The sequence below is a fragment of the Oncorhynchus masou genome, chromosome 14, assembly GCF_036934945.1.
Source record: "Oncorhynchus masou masou isolate Uvic2021 chromosome 14, UVic_Omas_1.1, whole genome shotgun sequence".
NCBI classification, from domain to species: domain Eukaryota; kingdom Metazoa; phylum Chordata; class Actinopteri; order Salmoniformes; family Salmonidae; genus Oncorhynchus; species Oncorhynchus masou.
In genome coordinates this window covers 27,919,821-27,931,229 of record NC_088225.1, presented here as the reverse complement: position 1 = coordinate 27,931,229, position 11,409 = coordinate 27,919,821, and the positions used below count along the sequence as shown (strand labels likewise).

The following is an 11,409-nucleotide window of genomic DNA, read 5'->3' as shown; positions in this document are numbered from 1 at the left end:
CGCTGACCACAATGTGTGGTGGACTTTCACCTTTATTGTGTCCTCTTATAATTTCATTAATGCATGTTGTAGTTTGTTACGCGGTTTTAATTTGTTATTGTCTAATAAACAAGTCAAAGTCTGACCTACCTTGCTGAGTTTCTCTCCTTCCTTTCCTCCCTCGGACCCACCTTGCTGAGTTTCTCTCCCTCGCTGTGGGGAATGAGCGTCTTGAGCGATGGAAGCGGAGTTGATGCTCTGCATGCGCCCCCGCCCTCGTTGCTGTTGGCGATCTCCCGGCGGATCCGCCGCTCCTGGTCGCGCGCTGTCTCGGGGGTCAGAGGGATGTTCGCCAGGCTGGGGGGGAGGAAGAGGTCATAAGGTTACACAATAGGGGTCAAAGGTCCACAGAGTAGATATCAAGCGAGATCTTCAAGTTGACCCCTATTGGTCAGTTTTGAATGGAGTATAAACTCAAAACATGAATGAACCTACTGTGAGCAACAGCGCAGCTATGTATGAACTATCAAAACAAGCCAGAAAACAAAGCTTTGTTGAGCTTTCAAAACAGAACCATTTTGATGGTCAATTTCAATGCTAAAAATACAGTAACAACCATGTCATGTGCCATGCTTCCTACTACCAAGCTGACTGTGCCCTGGGAAAACAGCATGAAAGTGCAGAACAGGCTTTGATGCTGTTTTCTTATAACACCCTAGCAGACACTTCACGTGGCCCACTACACAATGCTGACTTTCCTGCTAGAACCCCTGGCCAAACCCCATTGTTTCAGACCTCTGAACCCACGGAACACAGCCTGTGAGAATTCCAACCATAAAAGCGTTTGTCATCCTGATTTGTTCAGCATGGCTCCCACACAGATTCCATTTGGGATGGGAAATGTCTAATTGAACTTCCACATCCTCTGTATCTAATGGGAGTATCACTGGGAAGCTTTCTAGTAGCAAGGCTCTTATCAGTGCTGCCTCAGCTGCCTCAGAGCAAACACAGGGAACAATTGTGCAGACACAGATGGGGAGAGAGACCGTGTCTGCTGTTTCCTTACAACCCAGAAACCAGCCAGCAAACACAGCCTCTGCCAAATCACGACTGGGTGGTAGCGAATAGCGAACCCAGTCACAAATACAACCACCATAGCATGACAGACCAGGAACAGTATATTAGATGAGTTGCTTTAAACAGGGTCCCCAAATTATAGCAACATTAACATAATAAACATTTAGTATTATGATAATAAATACACATTTGTAAGTGAGAAATCATGTTTGACAATGTATTATGGCCAAATGTGCACATAAATGACTAGAATTGAGTGTTGCTTGGGCAATTTTATGCAAAATCCTACAATCGGATTTTTACACAATTCGAAAATAGAACTACATGTCCCAGACCACGTGCGCAGACCACACTTTATCCTTCATCTCCGCCTCCCTGTCTACTAAAGGTTGCAAATGCATCGACTGGCCTTCCACTATACACCCCTAATTAAAAAGACCACTACTAATTCCTCAATCGGTTGCGGAATGCCTCGCGGCGTCACAATCAATTTCATACGGTCCAATCTGTTTTAGAATGCATCGCGCCGCCACACTGCTGCGTTCAAAACCACTCATCGAGTCCTCCGCCATTACAACAATGCGACTGCTTCCTCTACATGCGGCGGCATTGCTGAGCTGCGGGAGAAAAGACGCAGTGCATACGGTACTAGAGTGCACAAAATGTGGCCAAGAATACCAGCGAAACAGTGATTTCGTTGCACAAATGCGATTACTTAAACTTTCACCGCGAATTTTACATAAATTATCCGGAAATGTGAAGTTACTGGAGGGAAGACTACGACAGATCCCTCACCACTTTAGTACAAGCATGGCCGCACTGCCCACAATAACTTCAGCGCGCTCCCCAACGAACGGAGCAAACAGTACCCCCTAGGACGTGAACGAAACATTCATAACAAAGGTGCGACACCTTTGTTATACATGTACTACCTCTCTTGCTCATATGTAAATTAGTATACTTATCCAAAACATAACCGTTGGGATAATATCAAAATAGCCAGGGATCTCTCGTAACAGAGCAGCGGCGTGGTGTGCATGTAACCACGTGGGGTATGTTTGTTAGCTACTAAATGTCTAGATTTCGCTAAAGTAACGGAAAAATTAAGTTACATGTGAATGTACTGAATCGTCTTCTACCTAATATGAGTACTTAATCGATATTCAATAAAGGTAATTGTCTCGCTCTTTGACAGTGGGTCGTGTACAGTACACAATAACATACAGATCAAATCAAGCATGTTTCCACGCCACAGTCGCTAAATGCGCACCACCAGCAGAGATAAACAAATTGTTATCGTATACAATAAGGCGAAATAGTAAAAGTGCACACACACCTACAAAGACCCCCAATCACTTCCTTCTCCGTTTTCCTAAAATGTTGCAAGGAAGGCACCTTCTGTGCTGGTACCATGAAATACTCCATGCTTTCCTCTCCAGTTGTGTGTCCCCCGGTTCAAATGAATTAACGCACAAAATATGTTCCAGTTTCAGGTGCAAATTCCCTTGCTCATAAATCTAGAATAATTTCATAATTCGGAAAATTCCTTATGTAGTAGCAGAGCAGTCGGAGTTCTAAACGTTACTCCACTTCCAGCTGATAGGGTTCCCTCGTTGTGTGGCGCTCTCAATCTCTCTCTTTCCTTCTGCATGTACGTGTATGTGTGTAGTTGCAGCTGATCGGATGTCTTTCAAGGCGGGAAACAGCTGGTAGGAATCACACAGCACCACCAAAAGCCTCCTTCCGCGGACAGAGGGACTGCATCATGTAAACAAAGGATTATTTAAATCTTCACTAGAGGGGCGAAGGCACGAGTCTGGTTGATTAAATGATAGCCACAAATGTAGAATTGTTTCCATTGAGTGATACCGATCACTGATGCTATATCTCGAATCCTAGTAGCCTAATCTACAGTTATTATGACATTATCTATTTTACGAGGATTTTCCACGTAAATTAGGAAAACATTTTTTTGCATGCGTCACTTAGTTATTTTTAAATCTACGATGTTTTTCGAAATGTTAACGATAGAGCTGGAGGAAACCAGTCTGTTGTAGGGGCACTGGTCTCCTCTCACTATGAAGCGAACAAGCGGGATCAGCTGACGAGTTGGCAGGGCTCACAAAAACAGCAACAAACTGAGGGGGGCTCGAGTGGGGAGAGGAGCGAAGGGAAACAGCGCCGAGAGAAAGAGGCTGACTTTGAACAGCTGAATGTGTTCACCATTTTGGATGTAGGAGAGGAGAGTTACCTAATCGCCACTCCTGCCTTGTTGGTGCGTGCTGTGCGAGCAGAACAGAACTCGAGCCACAAAATGGGAGCAGTACTCTTGCACCCGGAAATGTGTGTAATATAAGCGTGTGTAGCAATGTTACAATGTTGGTCAATTTCACGGCTGATCATTCGCTGCTGCAACAATTGTTACACTTGCTGCTGTTGCGGTGTACAATGTTGCATGCAAGGCTATTACGGCGTTATAGTATAGCGCCATCTTTCTCCCCAAACTGCAAGTTTAGCACAGGATAATTTAGCTACTTATTGACACCCCCAGCTATTGCTTTTCCAATGCTATTAGCGATTAATAGTTTTTACATGACATCATAGATAGGCTGGACCTAGAGTCATTGACAAAACAAATGAAAGCCTGCAGTCAGCTGGTTTTGCTTCTAGGCTAAAGGAGCTCACTGTGTGGTCAGGTTAGATCCTGCCATGGAAAGGAAGACCTGGCGCATGTTCTGTAGCGTGATGCACCATGCAACATACACAGTATTGCAGATGACATTGACAATACACAACTATTTTCAGCTACTAAAGAGACATCATCGAGGAGGCTATTCCACATTCCTATGTAACTTTAAGTGTGCCCATATGATCTGAATGGTCTGAATAACATACCTGTAATAAATGGAGGGCAGGAATGATTAGAGCATTTTGCATTATGTCAGAGAACATTGTTAGTTGCATAGCCCATACACATAATTATAAGCAAAGTAGCCTATTACATAACTAATATGGTGAACCATTAAGAGCCTAAACTCATGCCTCCAGTCTCATTTCTGATTCTGCTCTTCACACCTGAATCTGAGCATTCCCAACAGGGTTTATTCAGTAGTCTACCAAGTCATAAAAAATGAACAACTGGATTCGTTTTATAAAAACCTCTGCAACAAATCTAACATACTGTACATCGGTAAAGGTGGCAATGAATCTGTTACTACATGTTTTGCCAGTCATCATTGCTCATAGGGCTACACTTCTCCTCCAGTACACTGGTAACACACACACACACACACACACAGGCCCCGGAGGACAGCCAGGGACACTGGCATAATACCACCCTAAAGGGCAGAAGGCAACACAGTTGAACAGGAATATAATGAATTAGTAAAGTGTCATGTTCATACCCTTCAGTCTAACATGAACGTAATATGTGTGTGAACATGTTGCTTGGGGGCTATTGTTACAGTGGGGCAAAAAAGTATTTAGTCAGCCACCAATTGTGCAAGTTCTCCCACTTAAAAAGATGAGAGAGGCCTGTAATTTTCATCATAGGTACACTTCAACTATGACAGACAAAATGAGGAAATCCAGAAAATCACACTGTAGGATTTTTAATGAATTTATTTGCAAATTATGGTGGAAAATAAGTATTTGTATATGTTATATATAAATATATATATATGTTATACTGTAGATGGTATAATGTTATCTGTTACAAGTATTTTATGTATATTTACTTTAAAATTTCTAATATAACAGGTTCACGCAAGCTGATTTGTGCACATAGGTCTACACTTAAAGGCTATACAGTCAAGTAATGTTGTCGACCTGCCATTATGTTTAGAGTTATGTGATAACTGTCTGTCTGGTGGCTGTGGTGCTACACATGACTTACCCTTCACCTTAAATAACCTGTTTGCATGGCTGTTTTCATCAATAGTAATTATTTACACATTAATATAGGCTATGTTTATTTGTGTACTTTAGTGTGAGTGTATTTGCCTATGAATGTAACATTTTTGCATGTACCACTAGGTACCAGCCACTATAGGTCCAAAGAGTTCTGTACACAACATAGGTGTTGCATAACTTCCTCGTTACTTAACGTATGCCCCAGACATATTAACCCATATTTTCCCAGAGACAGACATATTCACCCAATATCATGCACAATTTACATGTTGGACATGATCATTAGTCCTCGTCTTGGGAGAGCTAGACAAATGTGCAACCCAGCACTAAAACACCAGACACAACTGGGCGGCAGGTAGCCTAGCGGTTAGAGTGTTGGGTGAGTAACCAAAAGATCACTGGTTCGAATACCCACGCCGACAAGGTGAAAAATCAGAAATCTGTCAATGTGCTCTTGAGCAAGGCAGTTAAATCTAATTTGCTCCATGGGCGCTGTACCACTATGTCTGACCCTGTAAAACAACCAATTTCACTGCATGTGACAATTAAACATGTATTATTATTAACTACTCGTCAAGATAATATGGCGTATTAATGATGGGCTGGAACAAAAGCCTGCTCACTTTGAAGCTCATGACCAGATTGGAGAGTCAAAATTCACAATTTGCTATTACTGACACGACCTCTGGTGGTTGGATGAGGTAAAACAATGTTACTGGTTCAGCACTAACCTGAAACACCATAATTGCTCTGGGGTTTTTGGTACTCCGAGGCAGTGTATCGGGTTCTCCCCAAGCAACACAAGTGGGCTATACCTAATGGTGCACTGCAATAATTATTAGGGCTATGGGCCTCGGTATGTGCCACCTATTGCATTAGGAATTCATTGACTTGGTAGGTAGCCTAAGTACATTGATTGGTCCCTGCCATTTCCTAAATTAATTTAGTAATTGAATAACAATAGACAAAAAGATAGGCATTTATATAGGTATATTTATAATAGTACTATTTTCTCCCATCATCTCTAATAAACTGAACGCGAAGGAATAGAAAATAAGCAAATGTCACTTATAAGACACCAAAACAACTAGAAACACGTTTGTTGAATATAAAAAAGAAGTTAACGGGTTAAATATGAACATCAAATATGTGGCAAGGAGTTTTTTTAAAGAAGCTCAGCAATTTCCTGTTTAAACTTGGGAAAACAGAGACGTGTCCAGTAACACAGATGCGTTAAAACATGCAAACCAATTGTCTCCTAACACATAAATATCCTTTATGATTTTCTGTATGGTTCATTGTAAGAGTTCAAGCGGGTTAAAGAAAACGGTATGTTCAGCGGGAGGAAAGAGACTTATTTTGAGAGGAGCTGAGGACTGACTGCCCATGGTGGATGGGCGGAGCAGCAAGCATGCGCTGAGCTGGCAGAGCCGGGGCTCGTCTGCTGCGCGCGAGGAGAGGAGATCACGGGCTGGCTCCAGGTCCTCTCAGACGGACGCGGGAGACCACCTTACCAATCACGTCTCCTTGAGGACTAAATAGGCGAGAACATAAAAGAGCAAGAGGGAGTGAGAGACGGAGAAATAGAAGAACAGAAAGCTATAAGGACAACACCTCCGTTTGTAACCACAGGGAGTCGGCATCTGGAAACATAACGAGCGAAGAAGACCCCCCTCGCGACATCTCTCGGCTCTGTATCTCCCAGCGCACCCCTCCTATAGCCTACTCCCTGGAGAACGACCACCCATTGACCACCCTAATTGACCAGCGTTGCCATTAAGCGATGCACTTTGAATCCAAGACGAAACCGAACGCGTAATTTTGATGCACATTTTACAACCAGTGATCTTAATTTTCCACAACGGAACAGTTTAGACTATAGATACAGTTTAGGGTGTTTAACCTAAAATGAACGGGTTTCTGGCGACGAGAAATTATCTCATCCCCGGTAACTGACATCAACACTATACTATTATCTCGTATTGCTTGTCTTATCGTCTTCGTTTTATTCCATTTTCCATTTTCTTTTTCAAACCAATGGTCTGGGAACGGACCGCCTCACTCGGCACATACTATTTTATTTAGACGTGTCAGCTTCCTTTAGTGCTTTGAACGAGGACAACATTACAGAATTGCAAGGGGAAATTGTCATCGAGAGGCTTTTGCACAAACATACGGAGTGGAAAGTTTGTTGCGGGAGAGGGAATACATCGGAGACATCTCGGCCATATCCACGGGATTTTCCCCTAAGGTAAGCCCGTTGCCTTCAGCCTACAACTCCCTTATATCCTTCCCTATATCCTTCTCTGTGTGTCGGGTTATTGTTACACTGGATGACATATAGGCGTTACATCATTTGCACGGGCAGTTTGTTCCCGTATGGTATATTTGATGTTTGTAAATGTGGTCTTGTTCGTCCGAGATAGTCGGTGAAATGTGAAATGGGCAGAGTTCAAGGAGGACAGGGCGGACTGACCTAATTTCTGAGTCCACAGCGGTGCGCCAGCCCTGCTCCGTTGTCCAGAGCCGCCGCCGCTCCCCTGGACTGCCTGACATATCTTTATACCCTGGCCATGGCGTAGGCCTACGTGCACCGCCAGCGTCTGTCATTTACAAAGACACCGTGTCATTCCTCATATTCATAGGGACACGACATGTCTGCTTGACAGTCACACCCAACAAAAAGTACAATTCCCCCAGAAACACATTTTCAGAGCGCGCATGACAAGCGAGGCCTTACTCTCCTTGTGGGGTTGCGTCGCCTCAAATAGTGAAGCCATATGCGCGGGGCATGTCAAGGATTTCAGTTCTGCGCGATGATGGAATGGAGTCAGATTCAGAACCAGAAGCAGAACACTATCGGTATTATTTCTACCATTACATCAGTTTACTGTGATACATTATCAATATTCAAAGCCCTAAACAAAAATATGCTATTGCAAACCCTAAAGACTCAATGTTCTCTCATAACAGCAGGTGAACAAACACTGGGATCCAATAACGGCACTGTCATGAAATATCACCATTGTTATGTTGCCAGTTCCCAATTTAACAAAACATAATTCAGAGTTGCTCTCAAGGGCCAAGCACCCAAACCAATAGCAGACCAGGACAGCTACACTGTACTGGGCAATGGGGCAGCAGATGATCTGTGTGGGCAGAAGCCTGGATAAAGAGGCTATTTTCCTCCAATTAAGCAATTGCTCTGTCCCTGCGCCTAATGGTGTGCACATTTGGAGCTCGGGTAGCAGGTTTGGGACAGAGCCTCTCCCGATTGGCTGCCTCCCATTGTCCCAGATGAGGCCAGGGGAAAAGGGCAAAGGCCTGCCAAGGCAGAATACAGTTAACCAACCCATGAGGAGGCCTGATCATTATAAAACATTACATTATGAACTCAGGCACACTCCTACTTTCTGAGGGGGGTTGGATTGGAGGGGGTTGGTTGGGGGCTGGATGAAAGTTTGAATGTTTTCAAGGGGTTGGTGTTTTTGAATATGTTTCTTAAGTGTGTGTGTGTGTGTGTGTGTGTGTGTGTGTGTGTAGGTGTGTAGCCTACGGTGTGTCAAACAGACATGGGCATAATATATATATATATAATATATATTTTATGCTCACACCGTAGGCTACACACACACACAGTCTCTCATATATATATACCTTTGACTCACTATATCTGGCTGACCCACTGGAGGGAGGTCTGGCTGGGGGCCCACTGGAGGGAGGTCTGGCTGGGGGCCCACTGGAGGTTTTGGGGAAGAAGAACAGGAAGAGAAGGGGATATTGACTCTCCTTGAGAGTTGCCTCCTATACAAGCCCCCTGGCCACTATTTCATCCATAATGCTGCTGTGAACTATGAGACTATGTGTGAGGGCCATATTCCAGGTGCTCTTCACATCTACATAGACACAGGCACATGCATGTGTTCACACACATGAAGACACAGAAAAACACACATACACATGAACGCATACACATCCAAACAGGAAAGCACGAACGCACAACACACACACACACACACACACACACACACACACACACACACACACACACACTAGACATCGACCGATTATGATTTTTCAACGCCGATACCGATTATTGGAGGACCAAAAAAAGCTGATACCGATTAATCGGCCGATTTTAAACTTTTATTTGTAATAATGACAATTACAACAATACTGAATGAACACTTATTTGAACTCAATATAATACTTCAATAAAATCAATTTAGCCTCAAATAAATAATGAAACATGTGGTTTAAATAATGCAAACCAAGTGTTGGAGAAGAACGTAAAAGTGCAATATTTGCCACGTAAGAAAGCTAACATTTAAGTTCCTTGCTCAGAACATGAGAACATATGAAAGCTGGTGGTTCCTTTTAACATGAGTCTTCAATATTCCCAGGTAAGTTTTAGATTGTAGTTATTATAGGAATTAAAGGACTATTTCTCTCTATACCATTTGTATTTCATATACCTTTGACTATTGGATGTTCTTATAGGCCCTTTAGTATTGCCAGTGTAACAGTATAGCTTCCGTCCCTCTTCTCGCTCCTCCTTGGGCTCGAACCAGGAACACAACGACAACAGCCACCCTCGATGCATCGTTACCCATCGCTCCACAAAAGCCACGGTCCTTGCAACCAGAAGGTTGCAAAAACGAATCCCCGAGCTGACAAGGTACAAATGTGTCATTCTGCCCCTGAACAAGGCAGTTAACCCACCGTTTCTAGGCCGCCATTGAAAATAAGAATATGTTCTTAACTGACTTGCCGAGTTAAATAAAAATTCAATAAAGGTGTAAAATAAAATAAAATCGTCCAAATCGGTGTCCAAAAATACAGATTTCCGATTGTTATGAAAACTTGAAATTGGCCCTAATTAACTAGCCATTCCAAATAATCGGTCGACCTCTAACACACACACACACACACACACACACACACACACACACACACACACACACACACACACACACACACACACACACACACACACACACACACACACACACACACACACACACACACACACACACACACACACACAACTCTGTTTAACCAATCAGCTGATGAGCGACAGACTGAGAGATGACTGAGATCAGTTCTCCTGAGAGTTAGCGGTTTTCATCAGACAGCAGCATGGTTCGCCAGCATGGTAATGTTTTTCCCACTCACTACAGTATTCATTGCTGCTCTCTGTGAGGCAGTCAGTGAGTCGGTCAGTCTGGCCACAGGCCAGATGTCCACTGATGTCCAGCTGTGTATCTCTGTGGTGGTGATCCTATTCCAAGGTCTCACACCTCAATAGTGTGTGTGTGTGTGTGTGTGTGTGTGTGTGTGTGTGTGTGTGCATGCTCTTGTTAGTGTCTGTGTGTGCACACATTTGTCTGTGTGTGTGCTTTTGTAGTTGTGAGTGTGTGTATACACAGAGCATTCTGCCTCGCGCTGTGCATAGTTTTGTCCTGCCTGCATGCTTGGCCAGATGTGGATAGCTTGGACAGCTGTGTGAGGCAACAGTTGGTGCTGTACAGCTCCTCCTGGTTTGGAAACACAGGTTTGACACGGGTACTTTAATGGTCTCGCCCACCACTGAGCTGCAGTCTTTCTCTGGTCCAGTCATACAATAAGGCTCAGTCCCAATGTCCACCCTAAAAGTCCACATACATTTGAAGTCGGAAGTTTACATACACCTTAACCAGATATATTTAAACTCAGTTTTTCACAATTGCTGACATTTAATCCTAGTAACAATTCCCTGTCTTAGGTCAGTTAGGATCACCACTTTATTTTAAGAATGTGAAATGTCAGAATTATAGTAGAGAGAATAATTTATTTCAGCTTTTATTTCTTTCATCACATTCCCAGTGGGTCAGAAGTTTACATACACTCAATTTGTATTTGGTAGCATTGCCTTGAAATTGTTTAATTTGGGTCAAAGTTTTGGGTAGCCTTCCACAGGCTTCCCACAATAATTTGGGTGATTTTTGGCCCATTCTTTCTGACAGAGCTGGTGTAACAGAGTCAGGTTTGTAGGCCTCCTTGCTCGCACACACTTTTGCAGTTCTTCCCACAAATTGTCTATAGGATTGAGACATGTTGAGACATGTTGTTGGGTATAACCACATAGACAGCCAACCAAGAGACATGTTGTTGGGTATAACCACATAGACAGCCATCCAAGAGTCATGTTGTTGGGTATAACCACATAGACAGCCAACCAAGAGACTTGCTGTTGGGTATAACCACATAGACAGCCAACCAAGAGACATGTTGTTGGGTATAACCACATAGACAGCCAACCAAGAGACATGTTGTTGGGTATAACCACATAGACAGCCAACCAAGAGACATGTTGCTGGGTATAACCACATAGACAGCCAACCAAGAGACATGTTGTTGGGTATAACCACATAGACAGCCAACCAATAGACATGTTGTTGG

The 11,409-nt window shown here is 43.4% G+C and overlaps 2 protein-coding genes across 2 annotated transcripts in view; one reads left to right on the top strand and one right to left on the bottom strand.

Annotated features, from left to right (window-relative positions):
• Nucleotides 1-125: 125 nt before the first annotated feature.
• On the bottom strand, nt 126-2,818 carry LOC135553766 (transcription factor AP-4-like). The gene is made up of 2 exons (XM_064985709.1): nt 2,393-2,818; nt 126-336 (listed from the first exon to the last, which is right to left on the bottom strand). Exons 1-2 carry the CDS (start codon nt 2,479-2,481, stop codon nt 126-128), a joined length of 300 nt encoding a protein of 99 aa, XP_064841781.1. The 5' UTR covers nt 2,482-2,818.
• Nucleotides 2,819-6,644: 3,826 nt separating this feature from the next.
• glis2b (GLIS family zinc finger 2b) overlaps nt 6,645-11,409 on the top strand; it is a 66,058-nt gene continuing 61,293 nt past the window's right edge. Inside the window, exon 1 of the mRNA XM_064987088.1 lies at nt 6,645-7,219. The gene's annotated coding sequence lies outside the window, so the exon portion shown is untranslated. The remainder of the gene's footprint in view (nt 7,220-11,409) is intronic.

Bases quoted from the DNA above. Each gene is read 5' to 3' on its own strand.
- LOC135553766 (XM_064985709.1), bottom strand. From the start codon at position 2,481: ATGGAGTATTTCATGGTACCAGCACAGAAGGTGCCTTCCTTGCAACAT. The intron at 337-2,392 runs GTGTGTGTGCAC...CCTCCCCCCCAG, and splicing joins GTGATTGGGGGTCTTTGTAG to CCTGGCGAACATCCCTCTGA.